At 48.2% G+C, this 23,651-nt stretch overlaps 1 protein-coding gene and 1 pseudogene across 1 annotated transcript in view; both read right to left on the reverse strand.

Annotated features, from left to right (window-relative positions):
• LOC142258930 (uncharacterized) overlaps window positions 1-5,772 on the reverse strand; it is a 70,991-nt pseudogene extending 65,219 nt beyond the window's left edge.
• The window catches only part of LOC142258917 (uncharacterized), a 199,684-nt gene extending 176,233 nt beyond the window's left edge, over window positions 1-23,451 (reverse strand). Inside the window, exons 1-3 of the mRNA XM_075331474.1 lie at window positions 23,197-23,451; window positions 22,992-23,115; window positions 22,811-22,908 (exon numbers count right to left, since the gene is read on the reverse strand). Of these exons, the coding sequence (XP_075187589.1) occupies window positions 22,811-22,908; window positions 22,992-23,115; window positions 23,197-23,451 (477 nt within the window). The remainder of the gene's footprint in view (window positions 1-22,810; window positions 22,909-22,991; window positions 23,116-23,196) is intronic.
• Between the last annotated feature and the right edge of the window lie 200 nt (window positions 23,452-23,651).

The raw sequence follows: 23,651 nt of genomic DNA on the forward strand, positions 1-23,651 counted from the left end.
CAGTGTACCCGCTAATAACAAGAGAGAATATTCACTGCTCCCCTCACTCGTAATCCAGTCTACCTCAACGCACTGAAGCCAGCATTGAGAGATGAGTGGGATTATGAGCGTGGGGAGCAGTGAATATTCATTCATTAATAGCAGGCACACATGATCACTCAGCCACCAGCTAACTGCTGCAGCTCGGTGATCACGTGTTTTTTATTAGAGAATGAATATTCACTGCTCCACACGCCCATAATCCTAGGTGTGGGGACCAGTGAATATTCCGGCAGCCGACGTCCGCGTGTAGCTGTAGGTGCATGGCAGTGACGTCATGCGATGTGCCGCTTATACACTGAAGTCACTTGCCAGCATCAAAGACAACATCGCACACTCGGGGGGCAGAGGGATGGTGAGTATAATCAGTTGGTTTTTTATGTCTGCAGCGTGATGAGAAACCTATATACTAGAATGACGGCAGGGGCAGACATACCATTGGTGCAACTTGCAGACCAAGAGGTAAGGGGGCCCAATCCCACCTCTAAATTAGGTATAATTGTGCATTATGATGAGCTACTGGACTTCAAAAGGGCCCAATTACTGTTCTTGCATAGGGGACCCTCTTCTGTGTCCACAAGTGGGTGAAGGACATATATATATCTCATTTGATTCCCATCCTGATTTTATATATATATATATCAGGATGGGAATCAAATCAACCAAGATGAAAGACATAAATTCCAGAATGGGTCCAGGGTGAGATCATATATACCAGGATGGGCCCACGATGAATGCCATATATACAAGGATTTGGCTATATATATCAGGATGAGGGCCATACATACCAAGGTGAAAGCCATATATACCAGGATGAAGATCATGTATACCAGGATGGGACAAAGATGGGGAACATATAGTATATACCAGAAGGAAAGACATATACACCAGGATGAAAGAAACACTTAACTAAAAGGGGCCCAAAATGGGGGACATTAGTACAGAATTGGGGAGATATTACTCCCATAACCATGTCAGCAGCAGATTCCCCCATCCCCCATAACAGTGCATCATGACTACATTTTTTGCTTCAATTTTTTCCTATTTTCCTCCTCTAAAACCTAGGTGCGTCTTATAGTCATAATAATACAGAAAGCTTAAAAAGAAAGAAAATGGTGCTTTCCCTGACCAATGATTACTTGAGCAATTGATTTTTGGATAAAACCCTTTGACTCACGGTACACCATGATGCCTTCTCCCATGTGACTCATCTGACAACAAGACCTGATTAAGGCCATGTGTCCACGCTGTGGAAAATGCGCGGATTTTGCCGCGGATTTCTCGCGGAAAAGCCGCAGATTTTCCGAAAATCTGCAGCATCGGCACTTCCCAGCCATTTCTATGGCATTTTGGAAATGCTGTGCCCATGCTGCGGATTTTTCCGCGGCGGATTTGCCGCGGATTTTGATCCGGAAAAATCTGCAACATGTCAATTATTGTTGCGGATTTTGATCCGGATTTTGGCTATAGAATTGGGAAAAAAAAAATCCGCACCAAAATCCGCGGCAATTCCGCGGTAAATCGGATTTGCCGGGAAAGTCACGGATTTTCATGCAGAAAAATCCGCAGCAACATTCTACCGTGGACACATAGCCTTATGATAAAAACATTTGCCAAATTCTGAATGCAATAATGGCTCCTCTACTGTGTGGGTTTTCTCATGGTTGACAAGACTTGATTACCAGTTAAACATTTCAAATGTTCACAACATGAAAAAGGTTCCTTCCCTGTGTAGCCTTTTCAGATGTTTAACGAAATCTGATTTCTGAGAATAACATTTTCCACATTCAGAAAATAAAAATGGTTTATCACCTGTGTGAAGTTTTCCATGGTCAACAAGAGTTGATTTCCTAGTAAAACACTAACCACATTCCAGGCATGAAAATGGATTCTCCCCTGTATGAGATTTTTGATGACTAACAATATCTGATTTCCGAATAAAACATTTCCCACACTCTGAACATGAAAATGGCTTCTCCCCTGTGTGAGATCTTTGATGACTAACAAGATCTGATTTCTGAATAAAACATTTCCCACACTCTGAACATGAAAATGGCTTCTCCCCTGTGTGAATTTTTTGATGTCTAACAAGGTCTGACATCTGAATAAAACATTTCCCACACTCTGAACATGAAAATGGCTTCTCCCCTGTGTGAGATCTTTGATGACTAACAAGATCTGATTTCTGAATAAAACATTTCCCACACTCTGAACATGAAAATGGCTTCTCCCCTGTGTGAATTTTTTGATGTCTAACAAGGTTTGACATCTGAATAAAATATTTACCACATTCTGAACATGAAAATGGCTTCTCCCCTGTGTGAGATCTTTGATGACGAACAAGATCTGATTTCTGAATAAAACATTTCCCACACTCTGAACATGAAAATGGCTTCTCCCCTGTGTGAGATCTTTGATGACTAACAAGATTTGATTTCCGAGTAAAACATTTCCCACATTCTGAACATAAAAATGGCTTCTCCCCTGTATGAGATCTTTGATGCCTAACAAGTTCTGATTTCCGAGTAAAACATTTCCAACATTCCAAGCATGAAAATGGCTTGTCCCCTCTATGAGATCTTTGATGCGAAACAAAAGCAGTTTTCTGAATAAAACATTTCCCACATTCCAAGCATGAAAATGGCTTCTCCCCTGTATGAGATCTTTGATGCGTAGCAAGAGCTGTTTTCTGAATAAAACATTTCCCACACTCTGAACATGAAAATGGCTTCTCTCCTGTGTGAATTTTCTGATGTCTAACAAAGTTTGATTTCTTAATAAAACATTTCCCACACTTTGAACATGAAAATGGCTTCTCTCCTGTGGAAGCCGTTTCATGTTCCACATCCCTTCTGTATCTTGTATTTTGCTTACAATTCTGTTGGACTTGCTCTTCATATGTATCATGTGTGATACTTTCATCATCTGTTATAAATTCTGAAGATATTAGATTTCCATCTGAACTCCCAATACAGTCATCTGCTAAAAATAAATGCAATGTTATTATTTTTTTAATGATATTATCTTGAAAGTACATTTATTTTTTTTAAACCATAACATCAGAAATTAAATTAGGAAAAAATGTATTCTGAATCTGTTGTCCAATTTCGACATCTAAAGGCCACTTTACACACAATGATATTGTTAGCGATCTTGTTAGTGATGTGACACGCCCAGATCGTTGCTACGATTTGCTGAGATCGCTCATAGGTCGTTTTGTAATGGTCACACGTACCCATCTCACAAACGACGCAACATCGTTCAGTGATATATTGGTTGACCAAGGCGGTCGTGTGGATACCGTCACACAGCATTCCTCCCGATTCTGGCAACGACAGAGGCATATAATTTTGGATAGCATACACCCTGGCGCGTGATTGGCAGGAGTATGATGGAAACACAGATTAAGACAGACGTGACAATTTGCAAACTCACAGAAATAAACAGTGAGAGACTAATGAGAAAAGCAAGGCAGTAACAAAAATATAACAAGGGTTAACACCACAACAACAACCTCTACTCAGAATATTATGTTTTGCAAAGTGTGCACAGTACCAACATTCCAACCTGTACTATTGAAAAATGAGATTTTTGGCAAAAAATTGCAATTTTTCGAGCTACCTCGCCATGTCACGGCAAATCTCCTGAGGCAGTCCTACACTAAAAGAAGGATTTTTGTGTACTCACCGTAAAATCTCTTTCTCTGAGTCTTCATTGGGGGACACAGGACCATGGGTTATGCTGCTGTCACTAGGAGGCTGACACTAAGTAAACAGAAAAAGTTAGCTCCTCCCCAGCAGTATAACCCCTGAGCCGGAGGCGGGCTCAATCAGTTTAGTGCACAAGCAGTAGGAGGAGAATCAAACCATTCTGGATAATACAGATAAAAACTATGAATAGTAGTCGTGTGACCAGTAGCCTGGGGAAATAGCCACTGAGGTAACCGACAGGAAATATATATAACAAATAACACAAGCAGGGTGGGTGCTGTGTCCCCCAATGAAGACTCAGAGAAAGAGATTTTACGGTGAGTACACAAAAATCCTTCTTTCTCTATCGTTTCATTGGGGGACACAGGACCATGGGACGTCCAAAAGCAGTCCCTGGGTGGGAAGAAAAACCATCACCGGAGATAGGAAGGTAACCGCTTCCCCGTCGGGCTTGCGCCAGACTTACAAGCACCGACGTTGTTACAGGTGTGTCACTGCCACCCGCAAACCTTACTCCAAGGCTGGCCGTTGCCGAAGCTTGGGTGTGAGCCTGGTAGAAACTAGTAAAGGTATGCCGACTAGATCGGGTGGCGGCCCAGGGGACCTGGACGGTCGACATCTGTAGTCCAATCGCCCAAGGGGTATCCCTTGCTCGGTAGACCGCGGCGGAAGTCCGTCCTTCATGCGATAGTCTTCACACATGGAGTAATGGATCCATGTGAACAAATCAGGCCCCTGGCGCTGGCATGGGCCTATTGGGACCGGGTGGAAGGGTGGACTGGTTGTCGGTGTAACCGAAAAGGGTGTCCTGCAGACATGTAAGACTGAGGGCTCGTACCAGTTCTGGAACGAACTAGGCCCCTTCCCGGATGAGAGAGGAGACTAGAACCGAAAACTCAATACTAAACACCTCTTCTGGAAGGAAACAGCGAGCTGCCTTGGACAGAAACGAAGAGTTCTGGCCGGAGCCTCCCCCTGTCCTGCTGGAGGCGCTGGAAAACAAAAAGGGGAGAAGAACGACAAGAGGGCTGTCCGCCCTGATGCTGTCTGTAACAACGAGATGGCCACGAGGCGCCCACCTAACAAAAACAGGTGGAGCCGGGAAAAAGGGGGTACCTTGAACGAACCCCTCACTGGAAAAAGAATCCACGTTTTTGGTGAAACGATGAAACAGCCGAGCCAGATGGACGCTTCTCAGAGCGAAGGCTCTGATTGGATGACGGAAGTGAAAAGACTCCGAAAAAATCCGAAGCGAAACGGGCCAACAACTGGCCCATACAGGGACGCGCGAGAGGGTCGCGTTCGGATCTGACTGGAAGAATGCCAGCAAAAAAGAGGGAAGATGTGGTCCTCACCCACCGGGGGAGCTCTTTCCTAGTGGAAATAAATCCTGGAGGAACTTGATTCCCGGCCCTCAACGTTGTCTGTAATCCTCTTGTCAACAGCATGACTGAGGCAGTACCCGGGATCCACTGGTGAGGCCGTCGAACTTGGGGCCTTTGAGTCCCGGTAGAGGAGAGGGGCCCCGACACAGATAACTTGGCGGTCGGGAAGGAGCCCCGGGGCCTCCGTGAGGAGTTGAGTAGGCTCTGCGAAGTATGGTCGCCTGGGTCACTCCAGAGGCATCGTTGCCTTGGTCCATCCTGAGAACCCTCGAGACCATGGGAAGCTGCGGGAAGATGCAGGAGAACCTGAACAGGCTACACGACCGGTCGAGGGAGTCGCACCTAGACCAGAGCAGGTGGTACACTCGAAGCACTATTGACTTGAAAGTTGGAACGGGAGAACAATAAGTCCACGACTGGAGGTCTTCCCTCGCCCGTGAACTGACTGGTGACTTCCCTGTTGAGGAGCACTTTTCCTAAGGGAGGTCTTTCCTACCGAAAAAATCGGCCGACCAAAACGTCCATGCCAGGGATGGACTGACCGAGATAGCGAGTTAATGGACCCGTCCCAGGGCAAAATCTTCTTGGCCTCTTCCTTTGCCATGACACTCTCTGGGTCTACCTGGTGAATGATGCATGTCACCGCTGTGGCATGGTCCGACTGGAAACTGACTGGGCAAGGCCCGACCCAGAGAAGAATTGTAGCCGTGCTAACCGGATGGCTCTGGCTTCCGGAATGTTGAAGGGGAAACAACGCTCTAGGGCTGACCCTCGGGACCGTGCCGAGGAAAAAGTGGGGGTAGCATACCCCAGCACGGGAGACTGGTGACGGTTGAGAATCTCCTCCAGCGGAGGGAAGGGAAGCTTCTCAAGGGACGATTTCGAAGACTGGTCCGCTATGAGAAAATTGGCGGATCAACCATGAAGACGGAACCCTCTTTGTCTTTAATCTTCAGTGTGGTCCACTGGAGAGAAGGGGTGAAATCTGGTACGTGCACCGTCGCTATCACCTGCACAAACCGCCGAGGGCTCGCCTAGCCAGAACGGGAGCGGGTGGCATGGGTACGCGGAACTCTGTGCCAGGAAGGAAACTATTCCTGCGTGAGGAGTACTTCCTCCTGAACGGGCTCGAAAAAACCGTGCCTAAGGGATGATGGACCGAGCCGGGGTCTGGGAGGACTCGTTCCGGTATCTCAGCTACTCTAGTAGCGGAAAGTGAATATGACGGTCTAACCTCAAGCAAGGAACCTTGAAGGGAGAACCCTGGACCTCCCGGCCGTACTTGGGCGTAGAGAACCTAGCAGCCCTGTAGAGTAGGGTGCGCAGGGACAGAGATCCCTGTCAGCGCTCTTATAAAAAACTGGAACGGTCCACTGCCACGCAAGGCGGAGGGGCTGTTGGAGGAATAGAGGCTTCCTGACGAGAGCGGCGCGAACGGCTGGAACCTAGTGTGAGGGGACGATCCTGATGCCTCTGGAGCGATGCCGGGAAAGGGATGAACCCTTCCCTTACGTAGTCTAGGGGAGAGAAGTACTCTACCCTGACGTAGCCAAGGGGGGCCACTGAACTCGCCTATCTTCAGAGGGGCGTTCCCTAAGGACCGAAGGGAAGTCAGCGGCCTCCTAGATGCCGAATCTGCGTACCTGATCCCGAGTCAGAGGCCTCGACGGGTGGACACACTGATGGTAGAGGCTCAGGCCGAGCGGCAGGCAGACCCCAGGTATGTGAAGAGAGGGTACTCACTGAAGATGATAACCAGTCCTGGGACAGCCTAGGTGGAACTTGGTCCGCTGCGTATGGAGTTCGCTGATTCTCCGAGGGACGCCACGTTCGGGACGAGAAACCCGGAGGAACACAGGCGGGTCGACTACAGGGTGGGGTGCCCCTTCCATTTGGAGCCCCCTTTCTAGAAGGGGTAATGACAATAAAAGGACTTACCACCGGTAAAAATCGAGGCCTGGGATTATCCGTGATAACGCAGTCACACGGCGAACTGTATTCCAATGAAACCGCAGGGGCCTGCCCTCTTCGTCTCTGCAAGGTAACTGCCCCCTCTCTCCAGAGCCCTACGGGGGAATGATAATGACCAAAATACACGACTTACCGCTGGTAAACGCCGTGTCTGGTAGATGTCTGTGGTCAACGACTCCAGTGCAGCATGGTCATACTCTCCGAAAACCCCTTTGGAGAAGGGAATAATGACAATGACATGGCTTACCGCTGGTAAACGTCGTGTCTGGTGGATGTCAGTGAACACGCGGTAACTCGGCGAACTCTGGATGTCCCCCGAGCACATCAAGGGTCTGCTCCAAACGCCCTAAAGGAGACCTGGGTGCACAGAGAGAAGAGGGGCTGTCCGTAGCCTTACGGCCTGACTCACCGTTTCGAGCATGCTATTCGTCCTGCGCCAAAACATCCAGGTCCTGCTCGGAGTCCAGCGGAGGTGGAAAGCCTGGGCCATCACCCGGGAGGTCGGAAGACTACCGGAGGAGGGGCAGTCTGGACCTTGGGAATAATGGTGGAAAAACTGGGGGGCCACGAAAGGCGAGACCTGGCGGGTCCGCTTCTAGCCTAGGCAAAAAGTCCCTGGTACGGAACTCGTCTCCCCGAGGGAATGGCGCCGTTTTGTGGATGGTATGACCAAGCGTCGGCGGGGGACGCGGCGCATGTGTACGAACCCGAGGGACGTCAGCGAGGGAATATCTGGCCTGAGACAGGGTATTAACCAGCCGACAGGGGCGAGATACAGGGGCGTGCGGAGCCAGTGACTGCGGTAGCTGTCAACCCCAATCTGCCATTATGTGCGGAAAATTACCATTAAGGAAAACGCAAACTTGAGGTACTGGCCCCAAATAACAAAAAACTCTGCTCTGAGAGCTCTATAGACTAACCCTATGGGATGTGTCTGATGCAAGCCCGAAAAAGGTACCTGAAGGGGTTAAAAAAATATAATGTACAAAACGCCAGCCCTGAGTAAAAAACCCCACTGTATTTAATAAACATGGAAGACTTGGGTCTATTTTCCCCTGATATACGGGCTGCTGCAGCGTCAGCAAACCGCATACCAGGAGTTTGACATAATCCCCTTTTTTTTTTTTTTTTTTTTTTTCTTTGATGAACGCTGGGGAGGCTGGAGGCGGGCCCAGGAGAGCGGGAAAAAGCATCCACCGCCCCCACTGTGATGCCTGGGGCTGAGTGGAGGGCGGAGACGGAGCGGCCGGCGACCAATAGCGATGCGGCGGGGGGCGGGCCTGTGACGCCGGAGACAAGGCCGAAGCCGGGGCCTAAATTTTGAGGCAGCCGGCGCGTGTGATCTAGAGACCGCGGTTCTACCCGCGGGAGCGGCGGCGCGGCAGCTGGAACCGGCCGAGCACTGCGGGTGTAGAGAGGACTCCAGGGCCAGATGGGGACGTGGCTGGTGGCGCCCGGTGAGTAGGCCCGGACTGGGGCCTAAATTTTGCAACAGCCGGCGCAGGGAAAAGTAGCGACCGACGGTCCTACCTGCGGGAGCGGCAGCGCGCAGCAATGTCCGGGCACCGGCCGAGGTGCTCGGTGACTGAGTAGGCCCGGACCGGGGCCTATATCTTGAAGCCGCCCGGGAGAAGGTAGGGGGAGTGTCCTACCTGGTCGGCGGCGCCGCATCTGGCAGTGTGCAGGCGTGGAGCTCTGCACTTGTGTCTGCGTGCTCCGCACATCGGAGGGCTGGCTGCGGGCCGCAGAAGAAGAATGAGGCAGGCAGGCAGGCAGGCAGGCAGGGAGGTGGACGCCGGTGGGGGCAGGGAGCCCCCTGTAGTGAAGCAGCGCTGTGGGCCCGATCATCATCCAGACGCGCTGCGAGGTCCAGTCCCTGCTGTATGCCCCTTGCACCCTTTGGGGTGATACCGCAGGGTGAATAGGGGGTGCCCCGGAAGGAATAGCCCCACATGCCAACCCGGGAGTGGTACCGTGGAATTGGACGGGGGAGAGGGCCCGACGAGTCAAGCTTCTGCGACCCAGGGGAGTGGTACCCACACGGGCTGCGAGAGCTGAGTAGAGAGAACGATACCTGCAGAAAAAAAGAATTCCAACAGATGAGAGCGACGAGCGTCGCCGAGAAAAAAAATGAAAAAAATATACGCAAAAAATCAAGTGGCTGAAGGGGGCCCAGTCGGCCCACATCAGCCTCCTACGACACTAAGCAAAAAACTGATTGAGCCCGCCTCCGGCTCAGGGGTTATACTGCTGGGGAGGAGCTAACTTTTTCTGTTTACTTAGTGTCAGCCTCCTAGTGACAGCAGCATAACCCATGGTCCTGTGTCCCCCAATGAAACGATAGAGAAATATCTTTATTTAGAGAGTGTGCCATGCGGCCTCACATATGCAAAAATAGGACTGCACAGCACGTACCTGGTGCTTTTCAGTCCCGTCTCCATGACTAATTCATGGTTGTGGGCGGGATAGGCCCAAGCACATGCTGCTTGGAATATATAGCCTGTGGACAAGGAGACGGGACTGAAAAGCACCAGGTACGTGCTGTGCAGTCCTATTTTGGCATATGTGAGGCCGCATGGCACACTCTCTAAATAAAGATATTTTAGTGTAGGACTGCCTCAGGAAATTTGCCGTGACGTGGCGAGGTAGCTCGAAAAATTGCAATTTTTTGCCAAAAATCTCATTTTTCAATAGTACAGGTTGGAATGTTGGTACTGTGCACACTTTGCAAAACATAATATTCTGAGTAGAGGTTGTTTTTATGCTGTTTTTTCATTGTTATATAGGTTTTTGGTTGGTTCCCCATCTTGCAGTGCACTTCATTTTTATTTTTCCATCTGTCTTGATTTTTGGCGATTGGTGGCTGTTCACACATAGCCATCTAGCCTTGTCCACAGGCTATATATTCCAAGCAGCATGTGTTTGGGCCTATCCCGCCCACAACCATGAATTAGTCATGGAGACGGGACTGAAAAGCACCAGGTACGTGCTGTGCAGTCCTATTTTTGCATATGTGAGGCTGCATGGCACACTTTCTAAATAAAGATATTTTAGTGTAGGACTGCCTCAGGAGATTTGCCGTGACGTGGCGAGGTAGCTCGAAAAATTGCAATTTTTTTGCCAAAAATCTCATTTTTCAATAGTACAGGTTGGAATGTTGGTACTGTGCACACTTTGCAAAACATAATATTCTGAGTAGAGGTTGTTTTTATGCTGTTTTTTCATTGTTATATAGGTTTTTAACATCACAACAGTTCACAGTAATAATGCACAACAACCACCCGTAAGTCTGCATCACAACACCTCACCAGACCAGTATAGGTAAACTATAGCTGGCATTAATGGAATAGCCCATCCAGCATATACAGGAGGGGATGATACTGGCTTCCCGCAGCATTTGATCAAATACACCAACTAGCAACCCAGCAGAGGTTAACTCTTGCTACCCTGCCTAAATCTGTGGTTTGATGCCTGTGTCTCCCTGCACTGCTCACAGACATAAGAGAGGTTAGCAGGCAGAGTGTAGTTTCCACAGATCCTGACACCGCCTTGACAGTGGAATAACCTGCAAACATCTCTGTGACATTGATTAACAACATAAACAATTTTAAAGAGATTTTTCCCCAAGACGAAAATAAAATAGTTAAAGACAGATGGTGGAAATTTAACGGGGATGTCCAGGACTGTAACGTTGATGGCCTATCCTTAGGCTTTGTAACCAAAGCAGGTAGCAGGGTCTTGCTGTCTGTGCAGATAAACATTTGGGCTCCAATTTATCAAGACCGGCTATGTACACTGAAAAATGACATCAGGGACTGGAGTGAGATTTCTGGCATAGGGAACGCCGCAATTGTTACGAATTAGAGAACCGGTGGCATCACACCCTTGTTCTGGCCAAGCTCTGCCCATTTTGACAAAGCTCGATAAAACTGGCGTGAACACACACAAACACATACACACACACACACACACACACACACACACACACACACACACACACACACACCAGCCTGTCTCCTCTTGTGCTTGAAACTCCTGCAATTGAGACATTTGGTCACATGACGTGATGTCAAAAAGGTCCTTAAGCAGTCTTATAATTGGCATATATACACTGGGGTTACTAGGAGAATGGGAGCCCTCTGAAATTGCCCAGTTTGCTCTCCCTTTCTCCTAATGCCAATCCTGCATGCCAGCCTCTGTCCTGTCCAGTTCATTTAGACTTCTGCAATTAAAAGACCTTCAGTTACATCATATGACATGACTTTTTATAGTCATTGTGACGCCCTGACAAAATCAGGTTGTCACAGAGGACTGCATCCATCTTCAAGGTGCAGGACTCCCTCCTCCTTGGCCTTCTAACACAAAACCCCACACACAGGTATCCAACACCAGCCATCAAACCCTAGTCACCACCCAGGACAATAGGGACACAACAGTGGGCGGGGCCAGGCAGATGGTGACACCCACCTATGGGTTCTGAGGTGTCAGGGGAGGGAAACACACAGAACAGTGCTAGACAGTTGAAGTGAGAGGACGGTGAAGTGGTGATCAGGGGTTGGAGCCCCGGACTACTTAACCTGACTAGGTGGCAGACGGCAAAGCAGGGCCACATGCGACGGAGATCCAGTCGCGGGAGACCTTAAGTGGACCAGGGCAGGGATGTAGCCCGCCGGTGCCGATAGCGGGAATCCGGTCCGGAGGCTGTGCACAGTCGGGGTGCCTGGACCCTAGGGCGAGGACAGCTTCAAGCACCTTTCTAATTAACCAGCAGGGGACAAGATTTCAAGTCTTTTCCCACCGACAGCCCAGATAGAGCGAGAGGGTAAGTCCAACGAGGGGGATAGGGCATCTGCAAGTGCCTGTTAAGATCCCACGGATCAGTTCTCGTGGGTCACAGCTCCCACAGAAAAGACAAAGGGAGTGGACTTACCAATTTCATGCGGACTAGTCAACACACAAGACACAAACCAAAAGCGCAGGAGGAAGGGCCCCTGTTCTGTCAACCAGTGTGCGTGACCCGAGCACACCCCTCCGGAGGCTACCGGTTACCGGCAGTTGGTTTACTATCTGGACTCTGTGTGTCTTTATTCAAACAGTGAGTACACCGGTATCATTCGGTCCAACCCTGCAGACTGTGCCCCATCACTCCATCCCACCAACACCTGGGCCCCGAAACAACACCTCCCCTACTCGTGGAGGGGATACCATCCTGCTGCCCCGTTCCATCAGCCCTGAACATCCCATAACAAGGCAGCGGCGGTGTCACCAATCATCACCGCAACCCAAGGGTGGCGTCACTGACAAACCTCCCCTGTATAATAACTACCCCCTTTTCACTTGTGGGCGACGGACGGCTGCGCGCGCCCGGGTCTGGCTGCCACTCGAGCCACAGCAACCACCCGGATCCGAGCGTCTCGAGCAGCCCCCCCTGCTGAAGGTCAATTCCCCGCCCGCAACATCATCAAAGGTCCTTAAAGGGAACCAAACATCAGCATTTTCCTATATAAGGTGCAGCCAGTGCAGTACTGGCACTATCAGACACATTGTGTACATACCATTAGTGGGCAGCTCGGGTGTTTAGGCGGTGAAATTCAACTTTATAAAGTTTGAAAATTCATGCACTTTTTGATTGACTTGTGCACCTCGCTGCAAATGTCCCGGCGGGTTATGCACGTGTATCCCCGCCCCCCCATGCCGCCTGTTCCTCCCTCTCACTGGCCCTATGTAAATTTCTAATCTTCAGTTACATGGCGTCGGAATTAGCGCCTGCGCATAGCGCTCATCTCCGGCGCCATGTTTCTGAAGCCCACAGTATTATGGTGCATGAGAGGGCGGTGCATGAGAGGGCGGTGCATGCGTCCTCGCTTCTTCAGATCTGTTGTGACCGCGGGAGCGCGCGCAGTCACAACAGGACTGGAGAACAGCTGATCTTACCGATTAGCTGCAGAAGACGATATCGTAGGAGACGTCTGCTACAGCTAATCACGGTAAGATCAGCTGTTCTCCAGTCCTGTTGTGACCGCGCGCGCTCCCGCGGTCACAACAGATCTGAAGAAGCGAGGGCGCATGCACCGCCCTCTCATGCACCGCCCTCTCATGCACCATAATACTGTGGGCTTCAGAAACATGGCGCCGGAGATGAGCGCTATGCGCAGGCGCTAACTCCGACGGCGTGTAACTGAAGATTAGAAATTTACATACGGCCAGTGAGAGGGAGGAACAGGCGGCGGGGGCAGGAATACAAGTGCATAACCCGCTTGAACATTAGCAGCGAGGTGCACACGTCAATCAAAAAGTGCATGAATTTTCAAACTTTATAAAGTTGAATTTCACTGCCTAAACACCCGAGCAGCCCCCTAATGGTATGTACACAATGTGCCTGATAGTGCCAGTACTGCACTGGCTGAACCTTATATAGGAAAATGCTGATGTTTGGTTCCCTTTAAACAATCAACCTTAGAATACAACTGATGGGGTCCCTAACAGACTGGGGTTCCTAAGAAATAGCGCAGTTTGACTCCTCCCGACGCTGTCCCTTACTGTAACTAGGTCTTATTTTCAGGGAAACAGGGTATTCATGAACCATCTGCAGGTGTTTGAGCTCCCTTAAGGCTATGTGTCCACGTTGCTTTTTACCTGCTTTTTACCTGCTTTTTCAACTGCAGCGTTTAATGCCAAAATGGATGTGTTCTGCTTTTCAAGCAAAGTCTATGGGAATTTGGGTTTCTTGTCCGCACTATGCTGTTCAAAATGCTGCCTTTTTGTTGCAGAACTTTCGTCAAAAACTCTGCTTTGCGGTTCAAAACCCAAATGGAAAAAACAATTGACATGTTTCTTCTTTGAAAAGCAGAGTTTTTGCCCAAATTTCTGCCACAAAAAGGCACCTTTTTGAACAACATAGTGTGCACAAGAAACCCAAATTCCCATAGACTATGCTTGAAAATCAGAACACATCCATTTTGGCATTAAACGCTGCAGTTGAAAAAGCAGCAAAAAAGCAGGTAAAAAGCAACGTGGACACATAGCCTTATACTGACATAGAGAAGGCACTAGAAACAAACAGCAGAAGAAGAAGAAGCAAAGAAAATACAGCTAAAAAAAAAAAAACGAGCAGAAAACCTAAAAATGTAAACACACAATTAGTGCAGAAAGTACATGAGTAGATATCTCTTACTGGATAGAGCTGGAGGAAACACATCCTGAGGAACATCGGGATCTTCTTGTTTACAGTCCTGTGGGAGAAGAGGACGGGGACATCTCTCTGGTGTTGTCCTCTTACTGGATAGAACTGGAGGAGACACATACAGGGACTGAATTCATTCCTTACATACAGATAATTATAGGCCGTGTGTATTTAGTCCTGTCTATTACCTGGTGATGTGAGGGGCTGGGGAACCTCCATCATGACGTCCTTGTACAGATCTTTGTGTCCTTCTAAATACTCCCACTCCTCCATGGAGAAATAGACGGTGACGTCCTGACACCTTATAGGAACCTAACACATACAATGATACCGTCACCCCCGATCCCTTCATAGCGTTACTGTATAATGTCCCAGCATTCCCAGCAGTGTCACCTCTCCAGTCAGCAGCTCAATCATCTTGTAGGTGAGTTCTAGGATCTTCTGGTCATTGATGTCCTCATGTATCGGGGGGTGAGGTGGAGTCCCCGTGATTGGGCTCAGGGGTCTTCCCCATCCCTCAGACACAGGGGCCTGACAGGGCTCACTAGAGGTCTTCTTCACTACTGTGTAATCCTGGTTATGGAGAGACACAGTAATAAATCTCACTCCAGACATTTCCAGAGTCCTCACCTCTCCAGTTCTGTCCATCTGTTATTCCCATAGATAAGAATGATGTAATGTGACGTCATCAGAATCTCTCACCTCCCCAGTAAGCCGGAAGAGGATCTCTAGGGTGAGGTGTAATATCCTCTCCGCCATCTTGTCCTTGTCCATATTCATCCTTGATAGGCCAATTAGGAGAATGCTCTTATATAGAAGATCTCCACTGAGAGGATCCGATATTGTAGGGACCTGAATGGGGAGAAGATGACGATGTGATATCAGAAAGAATCCTGTATAGTAATATAATTACTGGAGAATTTATATCCGATCACTGGCTGCAGAAATAACGCTAACATGTATGGCATGAAGGAGAAGACAATTCATGGTTTTGGGGCTGCAGGAACCAAAATGAAGATTCTTGATCCAATAATATTAAGAAGCGGCTTTTACTTGACATGTATGGCACGTGACTATTTTATAATATTCATCTGTTTGCTTGTTTTCTGTATGTTTGCCATTGTTTGTAGGTTTTTTGCTTTTCAGATTTTTTTGGCTGATTTTTAAAGTGCAATTTTTTTAAATCGTCGCAAAATTACTGCATAATAATGACACTGAAAAAGACGTGGGTGTGCGGGTGAACGAGAAAACCAACCAAGGCCAGGAAGCTGCTGCCAAGGCAGATAATATATTAGGATGCAGTGAACGAGGCACAGATGCTCCGGACAAGAACAGTTTTGCCTCTATACAAGTCACTAGTGCGGCCACACTTACAATATTCTGCACAGTTTTTGGCTCCAGTGAATGAGAAGGACATAACTGAACTAGAGCGGGTGCAGAGAAGAGCGACCATTAAGGCTATGTGCCCACGCTGCGGATTTTGCGCAGATTTTGCCGCGGATTTGCCGCGGATTTACCGCGGATTTTCCGAAAATCTGCAGCAGCGGCACTTCCGAGCCATTTCAATGGCATTTTGGAAATGCTGTGTCCATGCTGCGGATTTTTCCGCGGCGGATTTGCCGCGGATTTTGATCCAGAAAAATCTGCAGCATGTCAATTATTGTTGCGGATTTTGGTGCGGATTTTGGGTATAGAATGGGGAAAAAAAAAAAAAAATCCGCATCAAAATCCGCGGCAAATTCGCGGTAAATCCGCGGCAAAAATAAGGTGCGGATTTGCCGCGAGAGTCGCGGATTTTCATGCAGAAAAATCCGCAGGTACATTCTACCGTGGACACATAGCCTTAAGGAATAGAAGGACAGCAGTAGGAGGACAGGTTAGCAAGCTTGGGGTATTCATTTTGGATACCGCTGCTACATAGATTTCATACAGATGGTGCCAACTCACTAGCGCTTTACAAATACACAGCGGTGGATACCGCTTTCAATAGAGCCCTATCTTACAGCACATATCTAGTGCTTTATAAATACATAGAGGTGGATGCTGCTTTCAATAGAGCCTTATCTCACAAGTGCATACCTAATAGCACTTTGAACATGTTCCCTACTCAAGGAATTTTTATGGTTTGAAGGTATAACTCATTTGTTGGTCATTGACAAAGGCCATGTTCTGGGCCGAAACGTCTGATGCACTAAGACTGAATGTTTAATACATTTTCCAAGTTTTTCACTTTAATCTGGGAGTGCCTCTTTTCTATTATTATTATTCTACATGGTGAGGAGAAATATGAGAGCACCCCAGCTACGATTTTTATGGTGGAAGTGCCTTATGTCATACAATTATGTGATATACCAGCATTAAGTAACAAGTTTTTGTGAAGTGTAAAGGAAATGATAGATGGTTTTCTAAATATTTAAAAATATAAATCTGGATATTATGATGTGCATTTGTATTAAGCCCCTTGTAGTATGATGCCCCTGAGTGACCAATTGCCTCCAGAAGTCACATAATTAGTAAATTCAATCACCTGTATAATTTATTCTCAGTATAACTACAGCTGTTTTGTGAAGGTTTCACACGTTTTGTTTCAGAACATTAGGGATCAAACAGCATCTTGAAAACCAAAGAACACATCAGACAGGTCAGGCATAAAGTTGTGGAAAAGAGTAAAACAGGGTCCAGTTATAAAAAAAAAATAGCAAAAGCTCTGAACATCTCACTAAACACTAAGCTGGAGTATAGTGTGGAGACACAAGGGTCAGTGGCTACGGTCGTCCGCTGGCCTGGCTGTCTTCAGAAAGACTGCTCGGGCCAGGGCTCATCCCACTGAACACTTGCACTCTTTTTTTGTGGGTAGAACACTACTCAGACAACACACGGTGAGTGAACCACACCTTCGTAGGATGTTACTGGTTCACCAACAGGCAAACACGTATCGTACATTTCCAGCAAGAACAGAAGATGGTACAAGCGACAGAGTCTCACCCATCTTTTGGCTCTCAAGGGATTGGAATCTTTGCGACTTTCCGGGCTTCCTGGGCCAACTATCCCAGCCAGCAGCACCCCGCTTTTGATGAGCACCCATTGAGAGGAGATAGCGGCAAGCTTAGAAAGATGACTGAGCACAGCAAGATATGTAGCCCAGCAACTGAATTGTTCTCACCTGAGTTCTTCAGGCACAATTGTGGGCTCAGCATTGAGCAGTGAAGCAGATCTGTGATCCTCCAGCTAAAAATGAGGATTTTAGGCTGAAGTCCTGCAAAATGAATGTGGAAAGAGGAGCAATGCCTTTTTTATACCCTTCAGTTCTCATTTCAGAGTATTGTATCTTACAGGATTGGTGGGAGATGGCTGTTCTCTCATTGGTTCAGTTCAATTCGACTGAATAATATTCCTCTAATTGACATAGTCAAAGAGGCTGAGGCAATCCATATTTAACAGGCAATAGGGCTCCAGTCACTTTGACATGAAACAATGGCTAACTTCTCTTGATTTGGCAATCAAAGAAACAAAAGGTCTGGCCTAATTAAGAACAGTTCACCCCTCAAACAAATCTTCAGATGCTGAGTTGTCACATATAGCACAACTGCAAAACAAAGACATGGCCGTCCACCTAAACTGACATACCAAGCAAGGAGAGCACTAATTATAGAGAAGCAGCCAAGAGGCCTATGGTCAATGGAAAAGCAGGAGAGATCCAGAGCTCAGAGGGAAATCTGTCCACAGGACAACTATAAGTCATAAACTCCACAAATTTGGTCTTTATAGAATAATAGAAATTTTTAAAAGCAAAAGAATAAGAATTGGAAATTGCTTCACAGACGCCTTCATCCAATTTACCTGAGATAGAGCTGTTTTATAAAGTAGAAGGGGCAAAAATGTGACCTCTAGATGTGCAAAGCTGGTAGACACATCCTCCAAGAGGCTGGGAGCAGCAATTGTAGTGAAAAGTTTGTCCTGCAAAATATTCACTCAGGGGGCTGAATACTAATGCACATCACAATTTTCAGAGTTAAATTTCTTAACATATTTAGAAATTCATGTATAATTTCCTTTATACTTCACAGACTTTTGCTACTTTGTGTTGTTATAAAAAAAACAAACAATAAAATCCATTTTTTTGTGGCTGTAATGTGAAAAAATGTGGAAAAGTTCATCGGGTGTGAATAGTTTTTCTTGCACCATTTTGAAGAATTTGGAACAAAAAAATTAATAAAGAAAGGCAAAAAAAGTGACTTAGAAAAACCCAAGTTTTGTGGTGCGGAGCCCGTTATACCGGCAGACGGGATGTGACCGGAGGCAGAAATATTCAGGGAAGGGAAAGATTTTACACTTTGTAGATAAATCCTCTTTTCCCGGGACGGGCCTCTAATGCCGGGATCACACGACCGGATAAAAAAAATCATCACAGCTTCATCCAGAAAACTAGGACAAGTCTTTTCTTATTTGTCATCCATATACAATCCGGTATTTACAGCCGCTATTAATAATTTACAAGACCATTTACAGCTTCCTACATTACAGAACCGCAATGTACCCGTAACACAATGTCTGCTGTATGGTGGAGCTGGTGGGAATCTAATGGTTTGTGCAGACACAGACCTGAATGGACGAGTCTCCTCCGATTTACGGAAGACACTAGAGCAGTGATGTCGAACCTATGGCACACGTGCCAGACTGGGCACGCAGAGCCCTTTTTGCTGGCACGAGCGCTGTCGCCACATTCAGCCACTTTGAACTGTCAGTGTGATCGCACCGGCAGTTCAAAGTTGTGTTTAGCAGAAGAGACATTTCTCCTGCCTCTGACACTCCCCCTCACCTAGGCAGCAGGCCTGTTGCCTAGGAGACAGAGGAGCGCCAGTAGGCGGCGCTGGCGTCTTGTGGCCACGCGGGAACTGACTGAGGACCCAGCGGAGCGCAGCGGTGGAGCGAGTGCTGGAAGGTGAGGGGGTTTTTTTTATTGTTTTTATTTTTTAGCTGTGTGCGGTTGTGCCAAGGCGTAGGGGGACAGTGCCAGCACGGGGCAAACATGGACAGCACGGGGCAAACATGGGAGCACGGGGCAAACATGGGAGCCCGGGGCAGACATGGGAGCCCGGGGCAGACATGGGAGCCCGGGGCAAACATGGGAGCACGGGGCAAACAAACAGAGCACGGGTTAAACATAAAGAGCACTGGGCAAACAAACAGAGCACGGGGCAAACAGAGCACGGGGCAAACAGAGCACGGGGCAAACAGAGCACGGGGCAAACAGAGCACGGGGCAAACAGAGCACGGGGCAAACAGAGCACGGGGCAAACAGAGCACGGGGCAAACAGAGCACGGGGTATACAGAGCACGGGGTATACAGAGCACGGGGCAAACAGAACATGGGGCAAACATGGCTGCAAGTATGGGGGAAGCGTACAAGGATGGGGGAAACGTGCAAAGATTGAGAGAAACGTGCAAAGATGCGGGAAACATGGCTGCAAGGATGGGGGAAACATGGCTGCAAGGATGGGGGAAACATGGCTGCAAAGATGGGGGAAACATGGCTGCAAAGATGGGGGAAACATGCAAAGATGGGGGAAACATGACTGCAAGGATGGGGAGGGACATGCAAGGATGGGGGTAAACATGGCTGCAAGGATGGGGGAAAACATGCCAGGATGGGGTACATTTAGCAGGAAGGGGTACATTTACCAGGATGGGGGATACATTTACCAGGATGGGGGGAAACATGAAAGGATGGGGGGACATGAACATGCCAGGATGAGGAAAAATGCCAGGATGGGGAACATTTAGCAGGAAGGGTGACATTTATCAGGATGGGGTACATTTAACAGCATGGGGGAACATGCCAGGATGGGATACACTTACAATGATGGGGTACATTTACCAGGAATGGGGTACATTTACCAGGATGGGGAATATGCTGGGATGGGGTACATTTACCAGGATGGGGCCATGATGGGGACAAATATACCAGAATGTAGGAAATATATATAAGGATGGGGGACATATTTACCAGGAAGTGGCCCAGGAAGGGGGACAGAACTACACAATGAAGGGGGAGGGGAGCAACTCGTACGTCTTTATGGGATTTCAAGATGTTCAGACTTTGAAATGTAGATGTGGATTACAGGGTGAAATCTGATTGCATTCCATGCTAAAATCTCTGTCTAATATGCTGCAATTTTTTCCAGAAAGATCAATCCAACTGCTGTGTCTGGAAGAGAGCAGTGGCTCAGCTTCAATGTGTGGTAAGCATGCATGAGCGTGATGCCCCCTGCTGAAGAGAAGAGAAGACGGCAAAGGTAAAGGTCCAGTCACACTAAGCAACTTACCAGCGATCCCAACAACGATAGGGATCGCTGGTAAGTTGCTAGGAGGTTGCTGGTGAGATGTCACACTGCGACGCTCCAGCGATCCCACCAGCAACCTGACCTGGCAGGGATCGCTGGAGCGTCGCTACACGAGTTGCTGGTGAGCTCACCAGCAACCAGTGACCAGCCACACGTGCAGAGAGCAGGGAGCAGCGCACACTGAGCGCTGGCTCCCTGCTCTCCTAGTTACAGCACACATCGGGTTAATTACCCGATGTGTGCTGCAGCTACATGTGCACAGAGCAGGAGCCGGCACTGACAGTGAGAGCGGCTGAGGCTGGTAACAAAGGTAAATATCGGGTAACCAAGGACAGGGCTTCTTGGTTACCCGATGTTTACATTGGTTACCAGCCTCCGCAGAAGCCGGCTCCTGCTGCCTGCACATTTAGTTGTTGCTGTCTCGCTGTCACACACAGCGATCTGTGCTTCACAGCGGGACAGCAACAACTAAAAAATGGCCCAGGACATTCAGCAACAACCAACGACCTCACAGCAGGGGCCAGGTTGTTGCTGGATGTCACACACAGCAACATCGCTAGCAACGTCACAAAAGTTGTTCGTTAGCAGCGATGTTGCTAGAGATGTTGCTTAGTGTGACGGGGCCTTAAGGTTACAATCAATTATTTACATAATAGGATTGGTTGGCACTTCGGAAAAAAATGGGTTTAGGGCTACACTTTGGGCACTCGGCCTGTGAAAGGTTCGCCATGACTGCACTAGAGGATGCTGGGATTATTCTCACACACAGATTCAGTCAGTGAGGGTATGTGCGCACGTATGCGTATTACATGCAGTTACGCTGCGTCCTGCGTCCCCTGCACAATCTATGGAGATTGTGCAGGAGCCGTGCGCACGTGGCATGTTAGAACGCAGCGATTCGGCTGCTTGCCGAATCGCTGCGTTCTAAGAAGTGACATGTCACTTCTTTCGTGCGTTCTGCATGCTGTCTATAGGGAGAGGCAGCATGCAGAGCGCACGAATCTGCCGGCACCATGCGCTTCAGAACGCAGCTTTTCAGCTGCGCTCTGAAGCGCACATTTTCGGTGCGGTGCAGAGCGCACACGTGCGCACATAGACTGAGGAAGAAAATCCCCATCTGCACTGCCACATCGGATAACAATGGTCTGAGGGCGAGACGTTGTTTATTTTATGGACAGCACTGAAAATACAGTAGTGTGAACGAGGACTAAAAGGAACCAAAGCTCTTATCTCTCCTAATATGAAGAAAAAGACATGGATCGCACATCCCAAAAATACAATGATCTAAAGCCGCTAGGCAAAAGATTAAATAGAACATGAGGTTCTTTTGTTACCATTCTGATCAGATAGTATCAGTTTGTAGTAGAGGTTTGCTGTGACGTGGCAGTGGGCTTAATACAATCTGATCAGAATGGTAACAAAAGAACCTCATGTTCTATTTAATTTTTTGCCTAGCGGCTTTAGATCATTGTATTTTTGGGATGTGCGATCCATGTCTTTTTCTTCATAGTATGATATATATCATTCTATCCCCCTCTTTACTTGGATCTGCACTCTCCCCATTTGGCACAGGTGATTTTAATCAGCAGGAGACTGCAAGAGGGGTCAGCCTTCTTTTTGCTCCCAGTTCACATATGGGAGCCAGTGGGAGGTGAGTGCACAGCTCCTCTCACTGTGTGCTGGTGCTGTGTGGTGGCTGCTGTTGTGGTGGTGTGGTGTCGGTGGGGCGGCGGGGCGGCCTGGAGCCTTGGGGGCTTTGCCTTGCAGCATGGGTGCTGTGAGGCACCAGGTCGCCCGCCCTGCTGGCCCTTTGTCGCTGCGGCGGTGGTCAGTGCACAGTGCCGCACAAAAAAGGTCAGGTTAGGGACCCACTCAAGAGGTTTGCCGTGACGTGGCAGTGGGCTTAATACAATCTGATCAGAATGGTAACAAAAGAACCTCATGTTCTATTTAATTTTTTGCCTAGCGGCTTTAGATCATTGTATTTTTGGGATGTGCGATCCATGTCTTTTTCTTCATAGTATGATATCTTATCTCTCCTAATCCTGCCATCTCCACCGCTCTCATTACACAAGTATAACACATATAATACTAGAGGATAAAACAAGACTGAGCACAAGACCTTCACAGCCGTCTACACATCATAGGGAGATTTCATGGCGCCTTCTCTCCATTTACCTTATGATCCTGAGGAACATCGGGATCTTCTTGTTTACAGTCCTGTGGGAGAAGAGGACGGGGACATCTCTCCGGTGTTGTCCTCTTACTGGATAGAGCTGGAGGAGACACATACAAGGACTGAATTCATTCCTTACATACAGATAATTATAGACCGTGTGTATTTAGTCCTGTCTATTACCTGGTGATGTGAGGGGCCGGTGAACCTCCATCATGACGTCCTTGTACAGATCTTTGTGTCCTTCTAAATACTCCCACTCCTCCATGGAGAAATAGACGGCGACGTCCTGACACCTTATAGGAACCTGACACATACAATGATACCGTCACCCCCGATCCCTTCATAGCGTTACTGTATAATGTCCCAGCATTCCCAGCAGTGTCACCTCTCCAGTCAGCAGCTCAATCATCTTGTAGGTGAGTTCTAGGAACTTCTGGTCATTGATGTCCTCATGTATCGGGGGGTGAGGTGGAGGCCCCGTGATTGGGCTCAGGGGTCTTCCCCATCCCTCAGACACAGGGGCCTGACAGCGCTCACTAGAGGTCTTCTTCACTACTGTGTAATCCTGGTTATGGAGAGACACAGTAATAAATCTCACTCCAGACATTTCCAGAGTCCTCACCTCTCCAGTTCTGTCCATCTGTTATTCCCATAGATAAGAATGATGTAATGTGACGCCATCAGAATCTCTCACCTCTCCAGTAAGCCGGAAGAGGATCTCTAGGGTGAGGTGTAATATCCTCTCCGCCATCTTGTCCCTGTCCATATCCATCCTTCACGGGGCAATCAGGAGAATTCTCTTCTATAGAAGATCTCCATTGAGAGGATCCGATATTATAA

Source organism: Anomaloglossus baeobatrachus (genome assembly GCF_048569485.1).
Source record: "Anomaloglossus baeobatrachus isolate aAnoBae1 chromosome 5 unlocalized genomic scaffold, aAnoBae1.hap1 SUPER_5_unloc_18, whole genome shotgun sequence".
Taxonomy (NCBI): Eukaryota; Metazoa; Chordata; class Amphibia; order Anura; family Aromobatidae; genus Anomaloglossus; species Anomaloglossus baeobatrachus.